The 24,611-nt window shown below is 44.4% G+C and overlaps 1 protein-coding gene and 1 long non-coding RNA gene across 2 annotated transcripts in view; one reads left to right on the forward strand and one right to left on the reverse strand.

Moving 5' to 3' along the window:
* Nucleotides 1-572: 572 nt before the first annotated feature.
* LOC142871930 (uncharacterized) lies at nt 573-2,922 on the reverse strand. Its single transcript, XR_012920157.1, has 2 exons — nt 2,004-2,922; nt 573-1,796 (listed from the first exon to the last, which is right to left on the reverse strand). It is a non-coding gene; the product is annotated as an uncharacterized LOC142871930 (long non-coding RNA).
* A 71-nt stretch (nt 2,923-2,993) lies between these two features.
* The window catches only part of FBXO32 (F-box protein 32), a 35,628-nt gene continuing 14,010 nt past the window's right edge, over nt 2,994-24,611 (forward strand). The window contains exons 1-4 of the mRNA XM_012743322.3: nt 2,994-3,342; nt 9,146-9,258; nt 10,100-10,149; nt 11,335-11,427. Of these exons, the coding sequence (XP_012598776.2) occupies nt 3,227-3,342; nt 9,146-9,258; nt 10,100-10,149; nt 11,335-11,427 (372 nt within the window). The 5' untranslated portion in view covers nt 2,994-3,226. The remainder of the gene's footprint in view (nt 3,343-9,145; nt 9,259-10,099; nt 10,150-11,334; nt 11,428-24,611) is intronic.

Here is a 24,611-nt window from a genome sequence, read left to right on the forward strand (position 1 = left end):
TGGATACAGCTGGAACCCATTCTACTAAGTGAAGTATCTCAAGAAGGGAAAAACAAGCACCACATGTACTCACCAGCAATTTGGTATTAACAGATCAACACCTAAGTGGACATATAGGAGTAACATTTATCGGGTGTGGGGAGGGTGGGAGGAGGAGGAAGGGATGGATATATACAACCACAACGAGTAAGATGTGCAACATTTAGGGGATGGGCATGCTTGAAGCTCTTACTCGAGGGGGAAGGGGGGAATAGGCAATATATATAACCTTAACACTTGTACCCATATAATACGCTAAAATAAAAAAATTTTTTTAAAAAGAAGACTGAGTTAAGATATAACAGCCATAATTTGTTTTTTGAGAGAGAGAGCTGAAGGACTAGAAACAAATACCGAGACTTCCTGAAAGTCTTAGCCAAAAGTACAAGGACCCAAAAAAAATGTGATTTCCTACTTGAGCTTGAATATTAGAAGTTAAAAAACTTTCATCAACTTTCAGCCAGTCAACCCTTTGAAGTAGTCAACCATCAACACAATAATGCTGTGTAACAGAAAGACCACAAAAATCTCAGTGGCATTCAACAAGAAACATTTATTACTTGCTAATACATCCTGGAGCAACTGGAGAATCTGCTCCATATGTCACATCCTGGGACACATAATGTCACTCAAGCCACTCTAAGAGTAGTGGCTACCCAGGGTTTGCTCTTTTCATGGAACTGGTAGACACACAAGAGGTCAAGCCCAACCAAGCAAGTACATGCATCATACACTCTGCTCACAGCACAGCACAGCACATCCACCAGCAGCCCACTGGCCAAAGCACATGACATGGCCAGGCCCAATGTCAAAAATCAGAAAAGCACACATCACCCACCTACAGACTATGGCAAAGGTATGGGCGCATAACACTACTAAAGAGGAAGGGAGAACTCTTACTAATACTACAAATCTATCACAGTTGCTAAATAATCCTGAAAGGTAAGGCAATAATGGCCCCATTTTTTTTCTTGACAGTTGAGTAAATGAAGCCCCAGGAATTTAAGTCATTCATCCAAAGTAGGGCACTGCTGTAGCAGAATTAGAATTCAAATCTTCTACCTTCTGGCCCTCTGGTTTCTACAGGGATGCAGCTTACTGACACATACATAACTAGTATGCGTCTTTAATAATTACATCCCTTAATTATGTTTGCTTGCAGATATCATTTCTCTCCAACAAAGACTAAACCCAACATTTTCTCACTCGTTAGCATGATCACAGGCTTTAACATTTGTTTGGGACCTTCTACAGTGTTTTTACAAGCTATTTTTTACTACTACTACACTAATAAATTATTTATGGTGGGAAACCTAAATCGGAAAACCCTGGCTACTTGAAAACAAGATGTATTAAAAACATCTCTTCCCTGTCCAACACGCAGCCTCGCAGGGCACACACAATTTCTTTGCCTACTCTGAGTGTTAAAGATTACAGAATCAATGGCAGAGAACCTACTGACGGCGGCAGAGAAGGCGATATGGAAGAATCAAGTTTGAAGCTAATTCTTGAGCACGGGGATTTTACTCTGCTGGCGCCGCTGCCCTGTGCAAACGAATTGCCAACGGATCAGGCCGTAAAGCATCATAACTAGAGGTGCTGAAGGGCAAAAAGGCGCCCGGATGCCAGCAGCCTCCCCTATCCATTCACTTATTCACGCAGCAAATAGTTGTGGAAGGATGGCTCCGGGCCTGGCAGGGGACTAGGGCTGAAAAGCCGCTGGAACCAGACGGACCAGCTCTCCTGGAGTTTGCAAGCTGCAGAAAGAGGTAGATTGTTAGCACCACCAACAAAGTAAAAGCAAACAGGGTGTTTTCAGATTGTACTAGGGTTGTACTAAGAAACTAGCCTTGTGGCCCCGGGCATGTCACTGGCTTAACCCCTCTCTGGGGGCCCTCGCCCCGTCCTCTGGAAATAGGGTAACTCCCACACTGGATCAGGTAAGTGAGGGCACCCCTGCGCACCGCACGCATTCGGCGCAGTTCTTTCGGTCCCCATCCCTGGGCAGCGACCTGGAGCCTCTCCCTCTTCACTCCCACCAAAATGAAAACAAAACTCCTGGCACGATATTCCCGGAGAGGACTCAATAGACGAGAGAATGCCTAAGTGAGGGAAGGGGAGGAGGGTACAGTGGTGTCTCAAAACAAAAGCCCAGCCCCATGACGTCCTAGAGCGAGGGTTGGACATGAACTGGCCTGGGAGCCCCCTACCCTGCTAGGTGGTGGCGCTGTGCGCGGCCAGGTGAGGCGGATGCTGGCGGCGCTAGGGTGCCAGGGTGGGTTGGGGGGCCGTCTCTGCTCTCCACTCCCACCCTGCGGGGACCAGATGCCACCCCGGCCCCCTCTCCTCATTCCTTTGCCGCCCCTGAGGCAGGCTAACTGCGGACTCTTAATGACAGCTCCAGGGCGGGGCGGCGTGAGAGGCTGTCCCTTCTCCCCGCCCCCCTCCAACTCGGGCACCCTAGAACCGGGTTTGGGCAGAGACGGAGGCCGGGAGGCTGCGCCCCCTATCATGCCCCTGGCCGCGCTGAGCACGGCGTCCCCGGAGGCTGCTCTGGCTCGAGGTGGACCCCGACAGCTCGGGGACAGGAGGGGCCTGGCCCTCATCCGCACGCCCGCCCCGCAGTGATCCAGAAGAAGCCCGGGGCCTTTCTCTCGGGCCGCGGCAGCTGCGCCCTGGGGGCGGGGAGGGCGCGCTGCGGTGCCGGCGGGCGGGCGCGGGGAGACCCGGCCTGGCAGGGCCGCTTCAAGTTTCCACCCGCGCGCGGTTGTGCAACCAGGACAGGAGCGGGAGCCGCGGGCGCCTCGGAAAACAAGCCGAGCCCATAAACAAAGCCACGTGGCCTCGGGGCCGGGTGGGGGGCCGGGCTAAGAGCAGGCGGCTCTTCCGGCAACAAAGAGCTGCGGCCAGCGGCGGGGGATAAATACTGCGGCTGGGACAGCCAGCCGCGCAGCACTCCAGGGAGCCAGCCGCGCCGCGCGACCCTCCCCAGCGCCAGCCGCCCCGCGAGCGCAGGGTGCCCCGCTCTGTTCCCCCAGACCCGAAGCCCTCCGCGCCAGTCCCTGCACCGTCCCCGTCGCCGGCCCCGCTCCCCATCATCCGCCCCGGGCGGCGCGTCCCCGAGGCCGCCAGGCCGTTCCCGTGCTTCAGTCGGTCCAGTCCGTCGGTCGCGTCTGCTCGCGGTGCCATGCCATTCCTCGGGCAGGACTGGCGGTCCCCTGGGCAGAGCTGGGTGAAGACGGCCGACGGCTGGAAGCGCTTCCTGGATGAGAAGAGCGGCAGCTTTGTGAGCGACCTCAGCAGGTGAGGGGCCCGCCACCAACTTCCAGCCCTGCAAAACCGACCCGGGCTGGCCTGGGGGGCGCGGGGCAGGCGAATGAAGGGCAAGCAAGGCCGGGACTGGGTAAAGAGGGGGCCACACCAGGGGGGATGGGAGTGATTGCTTGGAGTTCTGCAGAGGTCGCTAGAGCACGGAGACTGGGGATTTGGTTTCTCTTATCGTTCAAGGTCAGCGTCTCCAAATGGACACGACTCGTTACAGAACACCTGGTCCCTCTGAGAATCTCATGACAATCGCAGATCTTGTCCCCAAACGCTCCAACTTAAGCACAGAACTTTAGGGGTCCCCACCGTAAGGACACCGGCGTGGCGCAGTCGCGTGTGCGGCGGCGCGGGGGAGTGAGCCGAGCGCCCTTCACCGCGGCGGTGGCGGGGCTCCGAGCGCCCAAGCGCGGGGGCACAAGGCGGTGACAGAGCTGGACGCGGGTCCTGCCCGTAGCGCCTCCAGGCTCTTCCCACGCCCAGGCGACCACGGAGTGGCCAGGGCCGATGAGTAACCGGGCAGGGGCGGCCGACCCGCCGAGCGGTGGAGAGTGGGGGCGGCAGAGATGCCGAGCCTGGCAGGGAGGCGGGGGATGAAACCACTAGCTCTCCGCTCCTGGGAGGACCGAGCACTTGCACCTGTCTCCTCCGTGGCCCTTTCCGCCAGTCTTCTTTGTACAGTGAGCGTGTTCCCGTTTTGAGTCAGCTGTGGGAAGCCTGCCTGGCTCAGGTGAGCCTGTGGGTTTGAGGTGTCACCCGAGCTCTGGCAGTCTGGTGGAAAATCTGAGGTCTCCTGGGCTCTCTGCTCGACTTGGCTAATGACACAAGCGCCAGCTAATGGTTAGGTGGTCTGGAATCTGTCAGTCCCTGCCCTGACAGTTTACTGCCAGGGACTCGGTGAGGAAGGCGATGAAAGCGGGTCCAGAGGGGATTGGTGTAGCTGGGGCGACCCCGGGGTGCCTTTTCCTGCCGCCTTTGGTTGAAACCACTGCCCCCCAGCCCCACTGTGCACCCTTAAATTGACTTCAGCGGAGAGTTCTGTGCCTGGGCCGGGTTCCCACTTACTGAGATTTACCAGTGGTTGTTTGCATGAAGCCTTGGCAATAAATTTGAAGAAAACTATCAAGAAAATATGGTTATTTTGGCAGCTTGACCTCTAGAACCTCCATTTGTTTCTAGTTTGTAATGCATCAAATTCCCTTTGTCTCCAATGAAAAGAAAGAAATTATTTAATCCTGGGGTCTGTCAGAAGGGACAGGAGCATGTTAACCTTTATGTTAGACATACTTGGAGGCAGTCCCAGGGGAATTTTGGGAGCACTATAAAGAATTCTTATTTACAGATAATCAGATAATTTATTTACAGAAAGATAAAAAGACCAACTGCTCTTGCCAGACTATATCTCTTAGTGACTCTAGTTGCCAATTATGCCTAAATTATTCTCCTTTAACAAAATGAGAAGCTTCCTTCCTCCTTGTTCCTAAGGAACGATGATCTAAAATTTTGGTACTTTATTTCTGTATAAAAGTTCAGATTCTTTCTAGGTAGGTACAGCAATGGTCTGATGAGCAGTGTCACAGTGGCTCTCCCAAATAAAATTGTAGGGTGCTCCTCAGTGGGGAGCAGAGGACTGGGTTCAACAGGAGAGGATTTGAAATGAAGAGCTGTATTAATACCCACCCTATAGCGGCTCCAGGAGATAAACTGGTATAACTCTCCTTTAGAAATAAATAGTGGTATCTCTCTCACCACAGTATGGAAGGCCTGCGAATGGTTTTAACTTACCACAGAGGTTTAGACTAGGATGGGATCAGGTAGCTTCCTCCCCCCATATCCCCCTGATGAGCCTCTTTTCTTTCCTTCCATTTTACACCTGAGCTGGAGCTGTCACACTCATCATCACTACCACAAATAGTGATCAGCAAGCACCTGTGGTCCTTTGAGTCAGAGTTTAGGAATCTTTTGGTAGCCACCTGGCAAAGCAGCTGGCTTCTTGTTTGCAGGGCATTTTTTTCCCCAGTAATTGTAAACAGTCCCTTCCCTACTTAGCATAAGAAGTCTGCCAACTTCTTAAAGGTAGTTGGCCTTCTGAGGTCTAGGTTTGTAATCTCAAATATCCCCACTGTTTTCGGTCTTGGTGACATTTCTCTGTGATGTCAGGTTTGGGCTGAGTGCCTGCCCACACAGGTAAAGTTAAATGCCTCTCCTGTTACAGGAAAACAAAAGGCAGGCTCTTAAAGAAGGGGTGCGGGGGCGGGGGTTGGTAACTTAAACAGAGGACTACAGAAGCATGGTAGACTTACTTTCTCATACCCTGTACCATTCTGTGAGCTGCCCAAACAAAAGAGAGGGATGGAGGGGGCATTTGGTGGTTTTCAGCCTGGAGTTATTGTTTAGTGTTGACTGACGCTTGTCTGCACACACACCAACCCTGGACTCTGCTGGCCATTCCATCTGTGGTCCAGGACCCTGTCCTCTTCCAAAAGCAGAATGTTAAAAAAAAAATAGTGTCCAGGACTGAGATCGTAGGAGGACTTAAGATAAGCTTAAAGCGGGACCCCCCTCTCAAAACGTTGTCATTATATATAATAGAAGGGGAATGGCAAGTGTTAAATATGGTGGCGCAGATCAAGAATCCAAGGAAAGAGTTCAGCTTGAACTGGGATGATCTAAGAATACTTCAAGGAAGTGGTGGTTGAGGCACTGGGCATAACAACCCCCTCCCCGCCCCACCTCCGGGATGAGTAACCTGAACTATCTGAAACTTGGCCAGTCTTCTCTAAGCCTACACGTATGTAGTCAAAAACTCCCTCGAATGTTGCTTTACTATATAGCTAAAGCTGGACCAGGAAGCAGGAAGTTTACCTTGGTGCCCTAGACAAAAATAATAGTTAAGATTTTATGAGTGCTTACTGTGTGCAAGATACTATTCTATGAGTTTTATACACTAGGTTGTTTGTTTCACCAGAGCATTCAGGGTACTAGCCTTGTGAGTTTGGTGATCTGGATGTGTATTAGAGGAAATTAGCATAGAAATCCCACTGGCTTTAATCAAGTCTATATAACTACAACTAAGCCTTTTGGCAGGTCACTGCTTTCTTAAATGGTTTTTATCGCAAATGAAATGAGAAATAGGGCTTTTTTTTTTTCATTCCCTCCTTTATCTGCTGCCAAAATAGTCTCATTTATGGTCTTATTTTGAAATCTTTCCACCTTTTCTAAAGTTGTCTTAAAGTATCTTGGTATGTGGTAGCGTGAGGCTGGCGGGAAGAGGTCTTTTCTTATTCTAGGCCTGTGCCTATAAAAATCAAGATTAGTAAGAAGTGACTATAAAATAGCAACTTGCTGGCTATTATTCAATTTAGTGAATAAAGCAGCCTCGATGAGATGGTTTTGCTTATTTAAAAAAAAATGCTGCAATTCCTAAATGGTGGTGGTTTTTCTAATTTAAAATTTCAGTTGTAATTTTCCATTGGCTTTGCATTTCCTTGAAATGGATGCAATTGAACTCTCAAAATAGCCTCTAACTGAATATATTACTGCTCAAAAGAACACATATAAGTAGGCAACACAAATAAACCCCGTAGACTGTTCCAGGCCCTACCTCCAGAATCCAAAACCTAATACCAAACGAAAAGTATAGGGTTTCTCTTTGGTTAAAACTTTTCTAATTCTACAGTGAGAGAGCATCATCAATTATGTAAAATGGTTCTTAAACTAGCTTTTGAAATGAGTCACTTGGGCTGAAAGCAGGTTATTGTAGCTTCTGTGAGGAAAGCAAGTGCTCAGATTCCTTTGAAGAATGTTTTCAATTAGAAAAGAATAAGATGAAATACAAATATTTAAAATTTCTAAGTGATGGTCACTATCTATGGCCCAGGCTCTGAAATTTTTCTGTTGAACTTGAAATGTGTAATTAAGAATAAGACAGCTTCATTTTATGGTTCTCTATATGTGGAATTTATACTGTAGGTTTTTGTCATTTTAGTGGTATGTGTTTAAAAATAAGCCTTCATGTGGTTTTTGCACACAAAATGTTCTAGCTTTGCTTTCTAAAGCTGTTCTCAGCTTTGGTACATTATGGACCACTGAAGTGACCTCCCATCTTTTTTTTCTTTTTCTCAACTTTGATTGAAATTTATTAAGTTAGCCTTAGGGACTCAGAGTTCTGTTCTTTGTTCCACCACTCTCTTTGTGCTGACCTTGGAGCAGATGGGCTGATAGGCGATTTTGTGCATCAATAGTCATGCAAGTAGACAAATATACACCTATGTGTTACACAGAGCCTGGCCCCAAACATTCACCATTGGCTTAAGAAAGTGGCTCTGAGAGAGGACGTTTCTGTAGTATTCTCACTGCAACCTGAAAATATCCTGCTTCCCAGAATGGAAAGGAGAAGCCTAAATTTATAAAACTTAATAAATGGTATTAAGCATAGCTTTACAAAAGAAGATTAACCAATGATTGATTATTCATCAAGTTTATCCCAATAGGTCCAGAAAAGCAACACTGAGTATATTGTTGGTGATGTCATGTGTGAGCATTTTAACAAGATATTTATTATACTATTAATAATTAAAGTACTACTTAAGAGCCTAGTGTAACAAAAAGATACTGGAAATCGTTTCAAACCCTCTTTTCTATCATTCACACAATGCCAAGGGAATATAGAAGTACAGGTGTACATTATTTTACCCAATTTGTCCAAAAAAGATACAAATTAAATCACATTTTAAATTCAGCAGAGGAACTCAGAAAGTTAAAGGAGCATAATATATTGGTGACATAGCAAAAACCCTCTAATTTATGTTATACTGGTTGGCATTATAAATCCTGCCTTACATACCCCATGGGGGTTGAGGGAGTTGAGGAACCTATCTTCTCATTATACCTCTATATTCCTCCTGTATTCATTCTGCAGAAACTATTCGGATTTACTCTGAAGTTGTTACACGGTGTAGTAGAATAGCTCATCAGCCCCTCAAATAGCTTAGCCTTGGGAAATATATACCCAAGTTAAACCTGCCCATCCTTCAAAGACCTGTGAATTAAATAGGTACATTCAATGTCTGTTCAGCCCTTACATAATAAATTTGTGAATTAAGAATTCACCTTGTTTCAGTGAGGACCCAAAGTCACACCATAATGCCTAGTGTTAGTCAAGGAACTACATGAAACCTAAGCAACTAGCACTATATACTAAACATCTAGAAACGGAGCTTCTAAGTCAGATTTTTTTAAACGTGATCATGTTTTAAAGACATGATAGTAGCATGTGAGTTAAAAGCAGCTTGGGTATATTTTAAATGGGTGAATTGTATGGTATGTGAAGTATATCTCAATAAAACTGGGGTTAAAAAAAAAGCTGCAGCAGCAGCTTGGGGTAGATGCTTTTGCAAAATGAAGGCATTGTGTTACAGTGATACAAGTAACCACTCCTCCCCCCATTCATCATTTTTGCTTAAAGTATTATTGTGGTACCCTACATTGCTCTTAAAGAGGACAGTGCTGAGTATCAAATTACAATGGCAGGCACTGTTAGAGAATTCAAAAGAAGCAGAAGCCCCCATCCCTGCCTTCCACACAGATGTGACAATATTTCGTCCTCAAAGAAAGAAGTCTGTGCCTGTATAGACTTTTTTTTTTTTGAGTGATTATTTTATTGTTTTATTTTGTTTGAGCAGCATGGATGTTTGTTTGTTTTATAACCCAATAAGTTATTTATAGAAGCAGCTCACATTAAAGTATAGCTGTTACATCTCATCCTCTCTTCTGTTATTCATAGTTACTGCAACAAGGAGGTGTACAATAAGGAGAATCTTTTCAACAGCCTGAACTATGATGTTGCAGCCAAGAAGAGAAAGAAGGACATACTGAACAGCAAAACCAAAACTCAGTGTAAGCTGTTTGTTTTGAACCTTAAAAAAAAGCTATTTGAAGATGGTTATGATTGGTTCTTGGCAGGGGAGGGGGGAGGGGAGGGATCACACCTCCCATGTTAGACATCTGCCTTAATACTTCACTGTGTCACTGACAGAGGTCAATAGGATCTTTGTACTCAGAAACCTAGCTGTGCATTTTACAAGTGAGATTAATGTGTTCTTTATAGTCTTGTTTATAAATTATTTGCTAGTTGAGGTCTTTGTTTCCTGTTTGTCACTTGTATTTGACATAGGTAATATAGTTATTATACAGTGACATGGGCAGCTGAATCAATTCCAGGGTGTGCTTACATTTTGTACTGTTTGAGGCTTTAGAAATAGATTTTCTCCCCCCTCTTTCCTTGTATAAATACTGTTACATTTTTAGATGCTATATGTAAGTATTAGCAGAGAATATAAATTTCTATTAATAAACATGAATTCTAGATTATTTTCATTTAATCTATACTCTATGGTTTCCTCATGTTATCTGTTTTATTTCTACTTTTTATGACTTTGTATAAGTTTTAGGTTTAGCATTTAAAACACACTTGTACTTGGGTATTAGATTTTTTTAATTTTGGAGCTTTAATATATGAAATCTTACTGTTGCAGATTTAGAGTGCTTCAGGCAAAGCAAATTATAGCTCCAGTATTTATACACTGCAGAAAGAAAGCATTTGTATCCTCTTAAATTGTCAGTAGAGTCTTTGTATTTTTTGTCAAAAGTTTTTCAACTTTGATATAAATGAAGTGAAATGTTTAAAATCTTGGACACATTATAAACCTTAAAATGGTGTATTTTTTGGTCTCTGTAGATTTCCACCAAGAAAAATGGATCTATGTCCACAAAGGAAGTACTAAAGAGGTGAGCATCCATCCATTTATTAAATGGTTACATTTCACCTTATGCCTCCCTGGTAGGGTAGGGGGAAATTGGGCAAAAGCATCACTTCAATATGAAGGAAATTGAGGAAAAACAAAGTGTCACTTCAAATCACAACTGTCTTTTTGGGTGTGGGCAGTGGTGGTGGCTGGCAACCTACTCCCTAGCTACCATTGTAGTTTGGGGCTACAGAGAGAGAAAGAGGCAAGTTACTAGGTGGACTCCCAGTCATTCAGTGAGATTATGTATATAAAAGTGCTTTGTGAAGACTAATATGCCCATCTCAACTGTATTATTATCCTAGATTTTGCCTCAGGACAGAACCTCCCTTTTGTTCTAAGATCTCTTTAATCATTAACCCTAGGGGAAGTTTTCAGTGCCTGCTCAACATGACGCAGGAAGATACAGGACATTGTGATAACTACATTTGTATGGCCCTTCTATGTACATTTCTCCCTGCATAGGCATTTGCTCAGATAACCAGGATACAGGCAGAATGATAGAATGATAGCATTTCTATCACTGTCAGGGACCTCGGAGAACATCTAGTTCCCTCTGTGATGTGAGTCCTGGTAACATACCCAAGACTCCCCAGATACTCGCGGCAGAGCAGCAGGTAGGAGCCAGGAGCTCTCCACTCCCAACTCCAAGTACATTCACAGATAAAAGATCAAAATTTGTTTTGTTTCCTCACAAAGCCTTAAAAACACTTTTAATCATCACAATTAGTAAAGCACTATCGGTGCATTGTTGATGCAGGTAGGTCTAATTCTCCTCTCAGGAGTATGGTACAGTCACAAACCACCTTGACATTTGACATCATATACCCAGCTAGCTTCCAGTCTTTCCTTGATAAGGAACTAATGATTTTCCCAGAGCAGTGTGTGCAGAGAGCAAGGGTCCAAATGGTACAAGTCATGCAAAAGAGTATTTAACATGTGAGTCTCTAACTCGGGCAGCTGCTGGCTGCACTACCCATCTTGGTGGCTCACAGGGATTCATGAATGCAGGAAAGAAGCCAGTGGCCCCAGGTTACCTGAAATGGACATCAAGCTTGTTCAGCAGAGTCCGGTTGGATTGGTCCAGCTGGATTGTTCTAACTGGATTCTAACTTGGGTGACCTCTGCGTGGCAGGAGTAACTTCTGTGCCTCTCTTTTCACGCTCAGCGCCATGGATATTGCACTTTGGGGGAAGCTTTCAACAGATTGGACTTTTCAACTGCCATTCTGGATTCCAGAAGATTTAACTACGTAGTGCGGGTAAGTCTCAAGTGCCCAAAGTCTGGCCCCAAATCTCTTAAGTCAGATCATCTCTTTGGGTTGTCTTGAAGTAATTCCCCAAAAAATAACTTTTGAGGAACCTGAGAATTTAGAGTCGAGCAGAAAACAGATTCTGCAACCTCCCTCTTCCCTACTTCAAGTTCTTAGGTGCGTACTGTTATGATATGCCCAAGGTTGGGCGGGACAGACAAAGGTTGCCATGACGCCTCAGGGAATTAGTGAGTCAGTCCCCTCAAGTGAAATTTCACTCCAAGCCGCTTCAGGGCCCACCCCGTGGAGAGATGGGAACATGTTACAGGCAGCACAGGCCCTGGCTGAAACACCAGCAAGAGAGAACTCAGCAGGAAGCCAGCCCTAAAGCACTTTAGCTTGTTTTAAAAACCTTCTGCACCTCTGATCATTCTCACTGTCCTCTTGTCCTGCTTCAGCTGCCTCTGGGTGACTCCAGGGCATTCTTGGTTTAAGCCACAAAACTGGAGGAATTCAAAGCACCTCTGTTTCTTTCCTGGGATTCCTTCCCACCCCCATGTGATAGCAAAATTCAGTACCACATCTACCTAAAGTTAAGAACTGCTTGTTTGGATCTGCTGCTTTCCTTTTAAACCTTATTTGGGAAAAAAAAATTTAATGAGCTTTAGCAAAATATTAATGATGAAGGTAGTAAAGCAAATAAGTTTAACAGTGACTTTCAAGTTAATGATTCTTTTTAATTGGCTTATTATTCCTCCCCCATCCACCAAACTCCCATGTGCATTTTGTCAGTGGTTCAGCCTGGGAGGTAGCAGCTGTTTGGGTTTTAGGCGCTGAACTCAGAGGGAATTTTCCCCCTGTGGGTGTTGGTTGGTTTGGTTTTTATTTTCTTTTTCCTGGGTGGTTGTGTTTCTCAGTGCCATGTCACTGAGTCAGATGATTGCAAAGGCTCAGCCAGGGTGATGACATTTAAGCCCCCTTGAGGCTTGGATCATTCACCTGTCATCTGGGCAGATGCAGGCTTGGCCGTCCAAACTGACCTGATGAAAACCCAGGCTTGCGAGAGACAGGTTAGAAGTTATGAGCTGAGCCTGTGAGGACGTGAGCAGATCTGGGCACCCTTGCGCTAAGCCCTTATGCCAGTCCAAAAGGGTTGAAAATAAGAGATCTTCTTAGGTGAAATGTCATGTCATTCAGGGTGACTCTGCCTGTCCAGGGAGGTCACCTGGTCCTGCCAGTGCCTGCAAACTAACCCAGGCTGGTTGGAAATGGGCCCAGGAAGATCTGGAAACTTCTGTTGCTAAGAATACAAATAGTTTCCATCTTCTAGGTGTTAGAGGAAGACACCTAGATCTGATGTCTTGTTACAAACTGATCCTCAAAATGGTCAGTTTTTAGGTGGTTTTTCTTCCTACCTACTTTTACTTTCACAAGAAATAAAGCAAAGGAACAAGGATCATAAGTGAAAATCTATTTCATGCAATTATGTACATTTTCACCTTTTATCCTTGTAATAATCATATGAAGTGTGGACACTTTTGTCTCTATCTAAACAGATGGCAGTACAGCAAGGTAAAATGAATTGTACAAGGTCACAAAGTAACAGAATGAGGATTTGAAACCTGGGCAGTCTTAGAGTCTACACTCTTAACTGCTGCAGCAAGTTCTCTGTGAAGGGAGGATTTGATGTAAAACCTGAGGAAAGGTCCCAGGTCCTATTTCAATCTGTTTCAGCCTTTCAAAGACTTGGTTTCCCTCTTTGTAAAGGGACTTACCTCTACTTCACAGGGTAGCTATGGAAACTCAGTGGTAAATTATAAATGGAAGTGCTCTGCACACTAGAATCCACTATGCAAAGTCAGACACTGATACTTACTATTACTCCCTTACCAAAATTATTGTTGGTTCCTCCTACTGATTCCTCCTAAAATGCTTTTTCAATTTAGTTGATAAAAATGCTGTTCTACCTAAACACAGTAATTAACTGGTGAATCTGGCACTTGATTAAGACTCAGCAGAGAACTTGTGTCTAGTAGTACCTAATTGTGAAATATGTCGTGAGCACTTTCCCTTCAATAATCTTAAAATGAGAGAAAGTGATGAAGCCTTTCAAAGTCATTTGGTTCAGGAATAGTGGAAAAATCTATTTTGGAAAAGACAATCTTTTTTTCCCCCCCTTCACTGTTAGAGTCCTCTGTAATTTGAGAAATAATATGTTATTTTTATAAAGAACTTAAAACATTTTAATGATAGACAAGTGTGTTTTGAGGTTTTCCTTCTTAGGAACTCAATATACTTATATATTCTTCTTATCCTTAAACCAACTCTGTAAAGTAGCTTGCCAGGATATTATCCCCATCTTATTACTCTGACCTAATGGTGTTTTAATACTACAATGATTGCTGGTTTCACTAAGGAGCTAAACCAATTTTAAGGGTCATTTGAGGAAAAAAAAAAAGTTTAAAGCCTTTAGAGCCAAAGTACATTTTCAGAAAATTTGTTCTGTTCCTGCTGGCTGTCACCTTCCAAAAAAGAGACATGCAGAGGTAATAAAAGACATGGCCAACACCATCTCAGCATGTTATCATGTTTATCACTTAGCATGAAAATGTCATGGAATTTTTGGAATCTGAAAATTTTTGACTATAAATTGGAAAGGTTTTTATATAACAACATTCGTATGTCATTTAAACTGGCTTCAAGCTACACACATTGTTCCTGCTCCCTCCCCTGCACACCCCCGAGGATTTAACTACAATCCTAGCTGTGCGTTTTAAAGATGATTTAACGTCTTTAGGAGCAGTAACTTACCTGTTTGTGGAAGGCGATTTTAAAAATAGTTTACCCTACACCTCAAGACCAACACATTTTGGAAGTTCCCTTGGGGAGCTAGAGAAGATTCCTGGGGCTGGGCCAGTCATGGGGTTGGAAGCTGGTAACCATGAGAAGGTGCGTGCTGACTAACCCGGGCACAGAGAGATCAGAGGATAAAGTCGGTGTCTAGCATCAAGTCAACCAGGAGAAAGTTTCAGAAACCACCACCCACTCGCTGCTCCAAAGGGAGCCTGTGAACCTACTACGGCCCGGTGGTTCTCAGCCCTAGCCGCACATCAGAATCACCTGGGTGGGAAGCTTGTTAAGCTACATAAGCCCACCTCTGGAGTTTCCGATTTAATTGTTTGAAGATGGTGCCCAGGCATTGCTACTTTTTAAGTATCTGCCTGGTGAGCCCAATGAGTTTTCAAGTTTGCAAACCAGAAACTACTCTGGAGCCCAAATATTATATTTAGCATAATGAATTTTTTAAACAAGGCACGCTGAGGAATGAAATTGTAGATATGACTTCTGGGGCATGTACTGTGGTCAATCAGGAATTTAGTGATGGAAAGAAGATTGCCCTCCCACATTCCAGCTCAGAGTTCAAAGTTTATTCTATGTGGTACCTTCTGCACATCAATCACTTTACCTCTCTCAACTATAAAACCAGGACAATCATACCTGTATTAAAGCATTTTTATGAGAATAAAAAAAATGTAATGGAAAAACAAAGGCAATGGTTATGAAAATATATAAATTTCAAAATGTAGTATAACTTATTTGGGGGGAAGTAAGTAGGATTAAGCATATGCAACCATCTTTCCTGGGTGATTAAGAACTGGAGTCTCAATTTGTAGGTCAGGTACAGTTGGGGCAAAGACTTACCTATTTGCAGTGGGACTTCTAAATCCTATATTCTCCCCAGTGAGGCTCAATGGTAGAAAACACCAATATTTACCCAAACAACTACCCCTGTTCCCTAGTGAGTCACTTGAGAAAACTGAATTATTGGGATAAGATGGAATTAAGATAAAAACTAAGGGATGCCAATAAAAAATATGGCTTACAAGGGGCATGAAGCCAACAGTTATTACATATCTGTTATTGCTAAGTACAATGTAATATTGAGCTGGAACTTGAGTTCAGACTTGGGCTACTCCAAAACCTATATTATTTTCATAGGCCCCACTACTAGCCAGTGAGGGCAATAGATGAAATAGATAGGACCAGTCTACAGCAGGGCTCAGCAAAGCACTAGCCCTTGGGTCAGTACAGCCTACTGCCTATTTTTGTATGGACCATGAGCTAAAAATGAGTGATACATATTTCCAATGTTTTAAACAAATTGAAAGAACTATATTTCATGACCATGAAAATGATATACAACTCAAATTTCAATGTCCATAAATAAAGTTTTATTGGAACATAGCTTCATTCATGCATTGGATATTGTCTATGGCTGTTTTTGTGCTAAACAGTAGAATTGGGTTCAGAGTTGAACAGCAGAGACATTATGGCCTATAAGCCTAAAGTATTTACTATCTGGCTCTGTACAGAAAAATGTTGTTGATGCCTGCCATACAGTCCAATTGGTGATTTGAGAAATACACATTAAAATAAGTTACCTGCTCTGACACTATGAGGCAGAATCTGAAAAGTACCAAGACGTTGTAGAGCCAGATGGGCTATTAAGTTTCAGAAGGTGGGAGCACTGTGGACAGAATATTCGAGGAAGGCTTCAGGGAGAAGGTAGGGTTTGAACTAGCCTTGAGTAAGGGTAGAACTCAGGAGGACTAGATCAAGGCAGGCAGCTGTAAGTCTGTTCAGAGATCAGTGAGCAGAACACTCAGTACAGACGAAAATAACATAGTGTGCTTTAGAATATAGGATGTGCTAAGGGTGTTGCCACGAGCTAGTTATTATGATCTTGGACAAGTCTCACTTGCCCATTTTAAAGAGGAAATGATTATAGCACTCCACTGAGGGCTGTGACGAGCACTGAGATAAGCAGTTTACAGTGCTTTAATCATGTGTGGTCAGAAGTCCATAAACATTGGTGATCGTTCATTTAAATATGGCTAGAAAAGATTGGACAAACTTGAGAAGAGGCTTTGAGCATGAAACTACTTAATGCAACATTATCTAGCAAGCAGGAGGCAGCCACTGGGAAGAACCAAGGAACAAAGCACCTTGGCAAAGCAGTATTTTAGAAAGTCGTGATTTCTTACAGCTTCTGGCACACCCAAATGCTATCAGCTATCAAATTATAATCTATCACTTTGCAGTTGACTAATGCCATGCCTGTGCCTCTATGTCTTTGAGCACAGTCAGGCTGTAGAGGGGGCAGATGTTGTTAACCCATTCTAGAGATGAGGAAGCAGAGGCCAGACAACTGAATGATTTGCACAAAGTCACCTAGCCAGGAAGGGACATGGAGAAAAGGCAGGACCTCAGCCTGGTTCTCTGACTCCTGGCCCAGTGCTCTCTCCCTTCCACTGCATTGCTTGGAGGGCAAAATGCAGAATGGAGCCCGCCCTCTTTCATCGTCACTGAAATGTCTGCAGGCATACACGTGCACACTCTCTCACAAGAGGGCGTTAATGGCAGGATGACCTTTGTCTGGTCCCTCCCAGCTCTCTCTGTGGGATAAGAGTGAGACCAACTATATGGTAACTCTAGCTGCCATTATCAGCCCAGGAAGGTCATGGAGAACTTGAGCACCAGTTTCCTGACTAGAATAAACTGATCTGTACGTGCTGCTGGATCAGAAAGGACAAATAAAAGCTTGCAGCCCCAGTCTCTTTGTCCCTCTGCAGCAAAGAGGAACGTCACAACCTAAACTGATGCACATTCTTATTTTTTACTCCATTACCACTCTAAGTCCATTTGAATATTTCCAGCAAATTCCTGCGTTCCTACCTCCCCTGAAAGCGTTTTGCAAAAGCATGTTTTAGTTTAAGTTGACTGGCGGTTTGGCAAATGAAAGGGTGAAATATGGCACAATGACTCAAGTTTAAACCCAGTGCCTTAAATTAAGGGCATGCTGTTGCCAACGCCCTGGTGGGTGGTGACGTGCGTGAGCAGCCTGGTGGCTTCACACAGGCTCCTCTGCCACAGTGACCTTGGATTAATTTGGGACCGTACACTCAGTGGCCTTCCTCTGACGGAGGGTGGCCTCGGCCACCTGGATCTTAAAACTGGCGGTATCTGGCATGTTGGGCAGGAGGCCAGCCACCACAACAGCTACAGAGTCAAAGAGCAGAGCAGCGGGAGCCTGTTGGAAAATGTCCCACAGAAATGATTGAGTTGTCAGAGTAGAGTGGGGGCGTTGACCTTGAGGGCACAGCGTGGGTCCTTCAGTGCGTGCTGATTAGGCTACGAGTGAGTTACAGGAGAAAGTCTGTGTCTCTCAGAATCCCTGGCCTTGTCAGTCATCATATGCACTCAGGCTGTGTCCGGGTGCCCACAGAAGTGAGAGATGCTCATAGACAGGGGGACAGGGCCACAGAGATGGGGGTAGGGCATATGCAAAAAAGGGGCTACCTGAAGAAGTGGGAGATGCCCACACAACCACAGAAGTAATGAAGTGATAGCAGGAGTGAGGTGAGGGTACCCATAGAAATGGGGGAAGGCTAAGAGACTAGAGCATGGACTCCTAACAGTAAAAAATAATTTAAGCACGCGCTCTTGATTTACGTACATTCATAATTTATTTGTAAATCATATGCCTATAAAATGTACTAATAATGGCATCTACCCCAGAGTATTGCTGTGGGAATTACACTGAATTTAAACATGTAAAATGCTGTATAACAGTGCCTGGTTCATGATGAACACTCAGTGAGTGTAGTAGTTGTTGCTGTTACTATAATATTATTATCATCTTTAGGGACCTCATTATGGGCATTAGAAAACCTACAAAAATAGACCAGTCACGGTGGCTCATGCCTATATTCCCAGCACTTTGGAAGGTCAAGGCATAAGCATCACTTGAGGCCAGGAGTTCAAAACCAGCCTGGGCAACATAGTGAGACCCCTATCTCCACAAAAAAATGAAAATTAGCCATGAGTGGTGGCATATGGTAGTAGTCGCAGCTACTCAGGAGGCTGAGGCAGGAGGATCACTTGACCCTAGGAGTTGGAGGTTACAGTGAGCTATGGTCATGCCACTGCGTTCCAGCCTGGGTGACAGAGCAAGACCCCATCTCTAAAAAAATTTAAAAAATAGAAATTAAAGATGTAATAAATTATCAAGATTGATGTTTTATTATTTTCCACCTGATTTTTTTTTCTCATCCCACTTTGGAGACCACTGGTCTCCAAAGCATGCCCATTTTGTATGATTTTTTTCTTGATGATATAGAATCTAAACATATACCGCCACAGGCCCAGAAATATATTTTCTATTAAAATTCTACATAGGCTTCTAGGCTAAGTAAGGTGTTTATCATATAGGGGATATGCTAAATTGGACCAGGGAGCTAAGTTTTATTTATTTATTTATTTATTTATTTATTTATTTATTTATTTATTTATTTATGACAGAGTCTCGCTTTGTTGCCTGGACTAGAGTGAGTGTTGTGATGTCAGCCTAGCTCACAGCAACCTCAAACTCCTGGGCTCAAGCAATCCTGCTGCCTCAGCCTCCCGAGTAGCTGGGACTACAGGCATGCGCCACCATGCCTGGCTATTTTTTTCTATATATATTAGTTGGCCAATTAATTTCTTTCTATTTATAGTAGAGATGGGGTCTCGCTCTTGCTCAGGCTGGTTTCAAACTCCTGACCTCAAGCAATCCGCCCGCCTTGGCCTCCCAGAGTGCCAGGATTACAGGCGTGAGCCACCGCGCCCGGCCAGAGCTGAGTTTTAAATGCCAGACCAACAGCTTTTTCCCATCCAAGGAGGGATGCTCCTGAGAATATTTGACACTAGACTCTGAGTGTCTGTGACCTAGAATCCCAAGGCCTCTCCATTCCACTAAAGGAGGAGGTCTCCAAAGGCAAGGAGCAGAGAGTGGACAGCATTTTCCTGCTAGGTCCCCGCATGCCGCAAATTGATTCAAATGGATGCTTTCAAATCCTTGAACAGGTATTTGTGTATTCAGACCATATACCCAGTGTTGCCACAGCCACTTGGGAGTCATGTAAGACCTGGCCCCTGCCTGTCAGGTGCTTCCGGTTACTCTGGAGAACAAGGCACAACTACTTAAGCGACAAGTTGAATCGGACACTGTCTGTCTAGGAGCATTGCAGATGGCTTGTTGAAAGAGAAAGGGCTTGAAATTCTCCCTCCTTGAAGGATGGCTAGATTTGGCCAGATGAAGAGGCAAGTGGGAAGGCTTTGCAGGGACAAATGGCATAAGCAGAACCTGGAGATGGGAAGGAACCAAAGTGGAAGGGAGTTGATGGATGGTAGGCCGGGGGCCAGGGCAATATGACATTTAGCCTTGTGGGACCATGGGCAGAGGTGGGGCATGCTGGGGACCATGGGCAGAGGTAGGGTGTGCTGGGGTAGGTGGGAGCTCAAGTTAAGTGAGACCCTTGAGCTGAACCTCACTATTACAATCAATGCAACAGGGGCTGGGGCACCACTGTAAATTCGAAAGTAACTGGGACCGATGGAAGAGGGAGATGCAAGCTTCTCTCAGCTGTGAATACAGCTAATTCTTGTGAACTTGGCCCTCCTTGTTATTTTGCCTCCCTCAGTTAGAGGGAGGTTTTACTTGCAAATAATATTTACCCATTCTTGACAAGCCTTAAGATTATTAATGCTGCTGAAATTTTTCCTCTTCCAACCTGTCCGTGTTCAAGCTCAAAGTCAAGACAAATCTTTGCAGGTTTTTAATCTGTGTTATCCGTTGAGTAAATAAGGGTCTTGGAAATACGCAGCTCTCGGTGCAGGGAGAGACACTGCCTAGTGTAACCAAGGGTTTATCGCAAAAGGCATAACTTTCCCATTCCTATGGGCACCCAACGTGGGTATCGTGCATTTGAGACTTGGCAGGGCCTCTTGAACCTGGGACTCTTCCCCGCCTCTGATAACTAGAAGATTTTCCAATCAGACATATACTTCATGCTGTGGCACCCACTGTTGTAGGAGATGGAGAAATCTGGGGATAAATTATGTTCTTGACAATCCTCTATGAGAATTATAGAGTATGCTTGGGCAACAGTCTTATGGTTAACCTTGGTATAGCTTTGTCCTTTTAGGCTAACAGTTAGGGGAAGCTACTCTTTTGTTGCTGCTTCTGAAGACCTAGTTCTTTAGTATCCCTCTGGAACTAGGGTCTCAGGCTGCTTGCCCTTCTGGAAAGTGTTTGAAATACGTTTTCATTATAAGTAATTTACTCGTAGGCTCAAGTGCAGCTCCTGGGACATCAGACCCCATATGAGTACCGACCTGACAGTCTAGACCTTCTGCCATTGATCTCGATGTGCCATTTGACCATCATGAGTGACCTCGTTTATAGCAGGAGGGAATTGGGGTAAATCTTTTCCCAGGTCCTTTGCAGCCATAACACTCTTTGACTCAAAAAGACAAATGTATTTTAAAAAACAGTATTTGTTGAGTACCTACCATGTTCCAGGCTGGCGGTAGCATGGTGAGCAGGATAATCCCTGCTATCTACAGGTTTATTTCCTCATTAGCCAATCAGCAAGTAAGGAAACAAGATCATTCCAGATAGGCATAAATGGAACAATGAAACTGTAGTAAGGTAAAGATGGGGACAGGGAGGTTCTCATACAGGACAGTCAGGGAAGGGCTCTCTGAGCTCTGGTCAGGCGATATTTGAACTGAGACTTGAAGGAAGGGATGGAGTGAAGCGTGTGAAGATGTGGCCAAAGCAAAGGCCAGGAGCTCGTCCTGGGCAGCCAGAGCAGAATGAGTTTGGGAAACAAACACTGTGCAAAACAAGGCTGGAAAAGGAGCAGAGACCAGATCAGGGAAAACCTTGCCAGTCATGGTCAGGAGCTTGAATTTGTTCCTAGGTGCAAAGGGAAGCCATTTGAGGATTTTAAGCAAAGAAGTGACATCAACTGATGTATTTTTTAAAATATGAATGCTATGCTAGGACGAACCCAAGGAAAGAGAAGATAAGAAACCTGCTCTTTATGCGAGTACAATGAGCTAGGAGTAAAATCTCTCTTCTGCCTATTCCTCTTCCAAACACACTTCAAACTGTGGTTGATATCTGCTCTGAGATTTGCTACAGAGTACTGCTTGCAACTAGATTTTTCTCCTACTCATTGCCTCCCAAAGTAGCATGAGCCAAAGCTGACGGGCAGGATGTGGTTGTGGCCTGGGGTGACCACCATCCCTTCCTCCAGTAGCTCAGAACCATTCCTCTTCCTGCACGAGTCACTGCAGATCATGCCGGATACCCTGAGTGCCCACACGGTAATGACAGCATGAGATTCCGGAGGAGCCGAGAAGCCTCCTCCTTCCCCCTCACGCTCCTGCCTCTCCGCAAACACAGCCACAAACTACTGGCACCTGGGCTAAAATTTGCCCAGCAGAAAACAGCCCCTTCCAAACAAGACATTTTCCTCTGCTTTCTTTTTCTCTTGTGGCTAGGGGCAAAGAATCCCATTGGCTAAGTCATCTTGGTAAACAGATTGCTAGATACAAACCATCTTCCCTAGGCACACAGCTCTCTTAACACAGAAATAAAATTAATAAACTCTGCCCTCTTCACTGCTGGTCTACCTCACTATCTACCTCTTTCTGGGCCTGTGGAGTAATGCTGATGTGGGAGGTAGACCAAATCATTTACCCAAAGCCGCATCCTAAATGGGCCATCAACACTTTGTAGGTATTATTTATCCCTTAATGTTAAAAGCTAATTACCAGTGCCAATATAATATTGAATAAAATGTATAGGCTCTGTTTCCCCAGAACAAAACAATACATGTTATCACTACTATTTTTAGAGTAAAATTTGGCACTAGATGCAAAATCGATTTGGCCTTGACAAACTGAAGGCCTTAAGGTATCAAAATATATGTTCTCTGTTAGACATATCAGGGCTCAAGTCCTGGTCCACCATTTGCTACTGCTGGTATGTCTTTAGGCAAGTTACTTAACTACCCTGAGCCTCAGTAGCAGCATTTGTCCAATGGGGAACCCCCCTCACTGGGTTGTCATTGAAGACTAAACAAGATCATGCATGAAAGTGCTTAGCGCAGTCACTAGCACAGAGTAAACGCCCATTATTGTTAGCAAAATAAGACCTCATGGTAGATAAAACTATGCAAGTCGTAAAATGTGTCAGCATTAACTTTTATCAACAGACAGAGAGCTATTACATGTATCACATAATAATAATGACAGGAATATTAAAATTGGAAAGCATATAAGCAGACAACACATACAGCTGAAATACAGGAATTCTAAAGGACTTTAAACTAGCTATACTTACCCTATTGACTCACTGTTTCCTGCCTGCCAATAATTTTACCTAGTAATGCTCTCTGTATTATGATAAAAGCTATTGATAATTTATTGAGTATGTAATTTATACCAGGCACTGTTATTAAGTGCTTTATGAACACATTTACTCTTCACAACTCTGAAGTAGGTACTATTACTATGCATGTTTTACGTATGGGAAATCTGAGGCAGGCAGTTTGACTCTGAAGCCCTCACTCTTCAACTCTGACGTATACCAGACGATGGCAAGCTATGGCCAAATCTGGCCCTTCACCTGCTTTTGTAAATAAAGTTTTATTAGAACACTCCCATGCCCATTCATGTACTTATTGTTTTTGCCTGCCTTTGCCCTACAACCACAGAGTTGAGTAGTTGCTACAGAGACCACATGGCCCACAAGCCTTAAAACATTTACTATCTGGCCCTTTACAGAAAAAAGTTTGCCAACCTCTGATATCAACTTTAAACTTCACTAAAAGACTTAGGTTTGGAAGGGAAGAAATAATATCTTATAATAATAATAATAATGCCTTATATTTTGTATTGACAGTGGACTTTTACAGATTTATCTCACTTAATTCTAATAGCAAACCTATGGAGTAAATAGTCTTTATTTCCATTTTAAAAATGAAGAAACTGGGGCTCAGAGAAATTAAATGACCAACCATAGACTAGACATAAACTACTTAAGTGTAGGAATCATGTGTTTCTATCATCATATCCCTGTCACCTACCACAACGCTAGGACAGAGTGGACACTCAGAAAACACTTGCTAAATGAATGACAGTTGTAAAAGTCACCTAGTTAGAGAATCCAGGCCTTCTCCTATTCCAGGGTTCTCTCTCCTGACTCCACAGCTGCCCAGAAGTGAAAAAAGCAACTTTCCCTTGAGATGGGATGAAAACGCACAATAGTTGCCGTATCATTATGCTGTCAGTTGACAAATTTTCGCTCCTCTGTTCCTCCTCCTAATAGAGAGGACCAAAGGGCTTTTGTTTCCTCTCAAATGCACAGTCATAGCCCTGAGAGTTTTCTTGTCCTTGTGATTGGTGCCTTTTTAGACAAGATTGAAACTGACACCCTCATGAGATGGTAGTCACATGTAACGTGGGTTTTGGATGGAGTTCAAGCAGCGCTCTGCCCGCCCTCCTCCCTCCCCCCCCACCCCAGCCAGTGATGAGTCACAGTGCACAGTCCACTGCCCTTCAAGAGCCAACGCAAGGCTTTTGTTTTCTTTCATCTTGCTTCGTGCTGGTCATGTGAGGCTCAGGGTATTAATGGCCCTCAACTACGCCTTCTCAGGCTTGCTGTTGGTCAGGGAGATAAATGAAAGGTTTGGCCAGTCCCTTTGTACCATTTTCGTTCCTCTCGCCTGTCACATGCTGGTTGGTGTCAGAGCTAAACTAGACAGACAGACAGCATCCGGTGTGGTTGCTGCCCACGGACGGGGCCTCTACTGGTGTTTTGATTTCTTGCCTATTGTTGTGGATGCTCAGCGAGCACCTGACTCCCAACCTCAGATCACCCGCGCTGATGGCGCTGACCACTGACCGTAACAAACCACCTCCTCCTCCCGGCCGAGCGGCTGCATCTCTCCCTGCATGTGTAAAAGATACATAAGCCAGGCAGGAAAACAGTTTTTGATATGGGGTTTCATTTTGTTGTTGTTGTTGTTTTCAATTTAAAGTAAAATTATATTCAGGAAATTAAAAGTCTGTGTGTGGTTTGACAGGCTCCTAAAAAACTCCACGGGGACAAAAATTTTAAACAAATGCCTTGGAAGCAGAGGTGCTCTGAATGGCCGGGGGCGTTGATCCAAAAGTTTCCATTCTCCTCTGCAACCCAATTTTTATAATTTCACTTTGCTTCTTCCCTCAGCCTTGATTCCATAGCCCAACACGGTGTCATGCTCAGTGTTTATTGACCTGATGTCAAGTTGGGCTGA

Source organism: Microcebus murinus, chromosome 7 (genome assembly GCF_040939455.1).
Source record: "Microcebus murinus isolate Inina chromosome 7, M.murinus_Inina_mat1.0, whole genome shotgun sequence".
In the NCBI taxonomy this organism is placed as follows: domain Eukaryota; kingdom Metazoa; phylum Chordata; class Mammalia; order Primates; family Cheirogaleidae; genus Microcebus; species Microcebus murinus.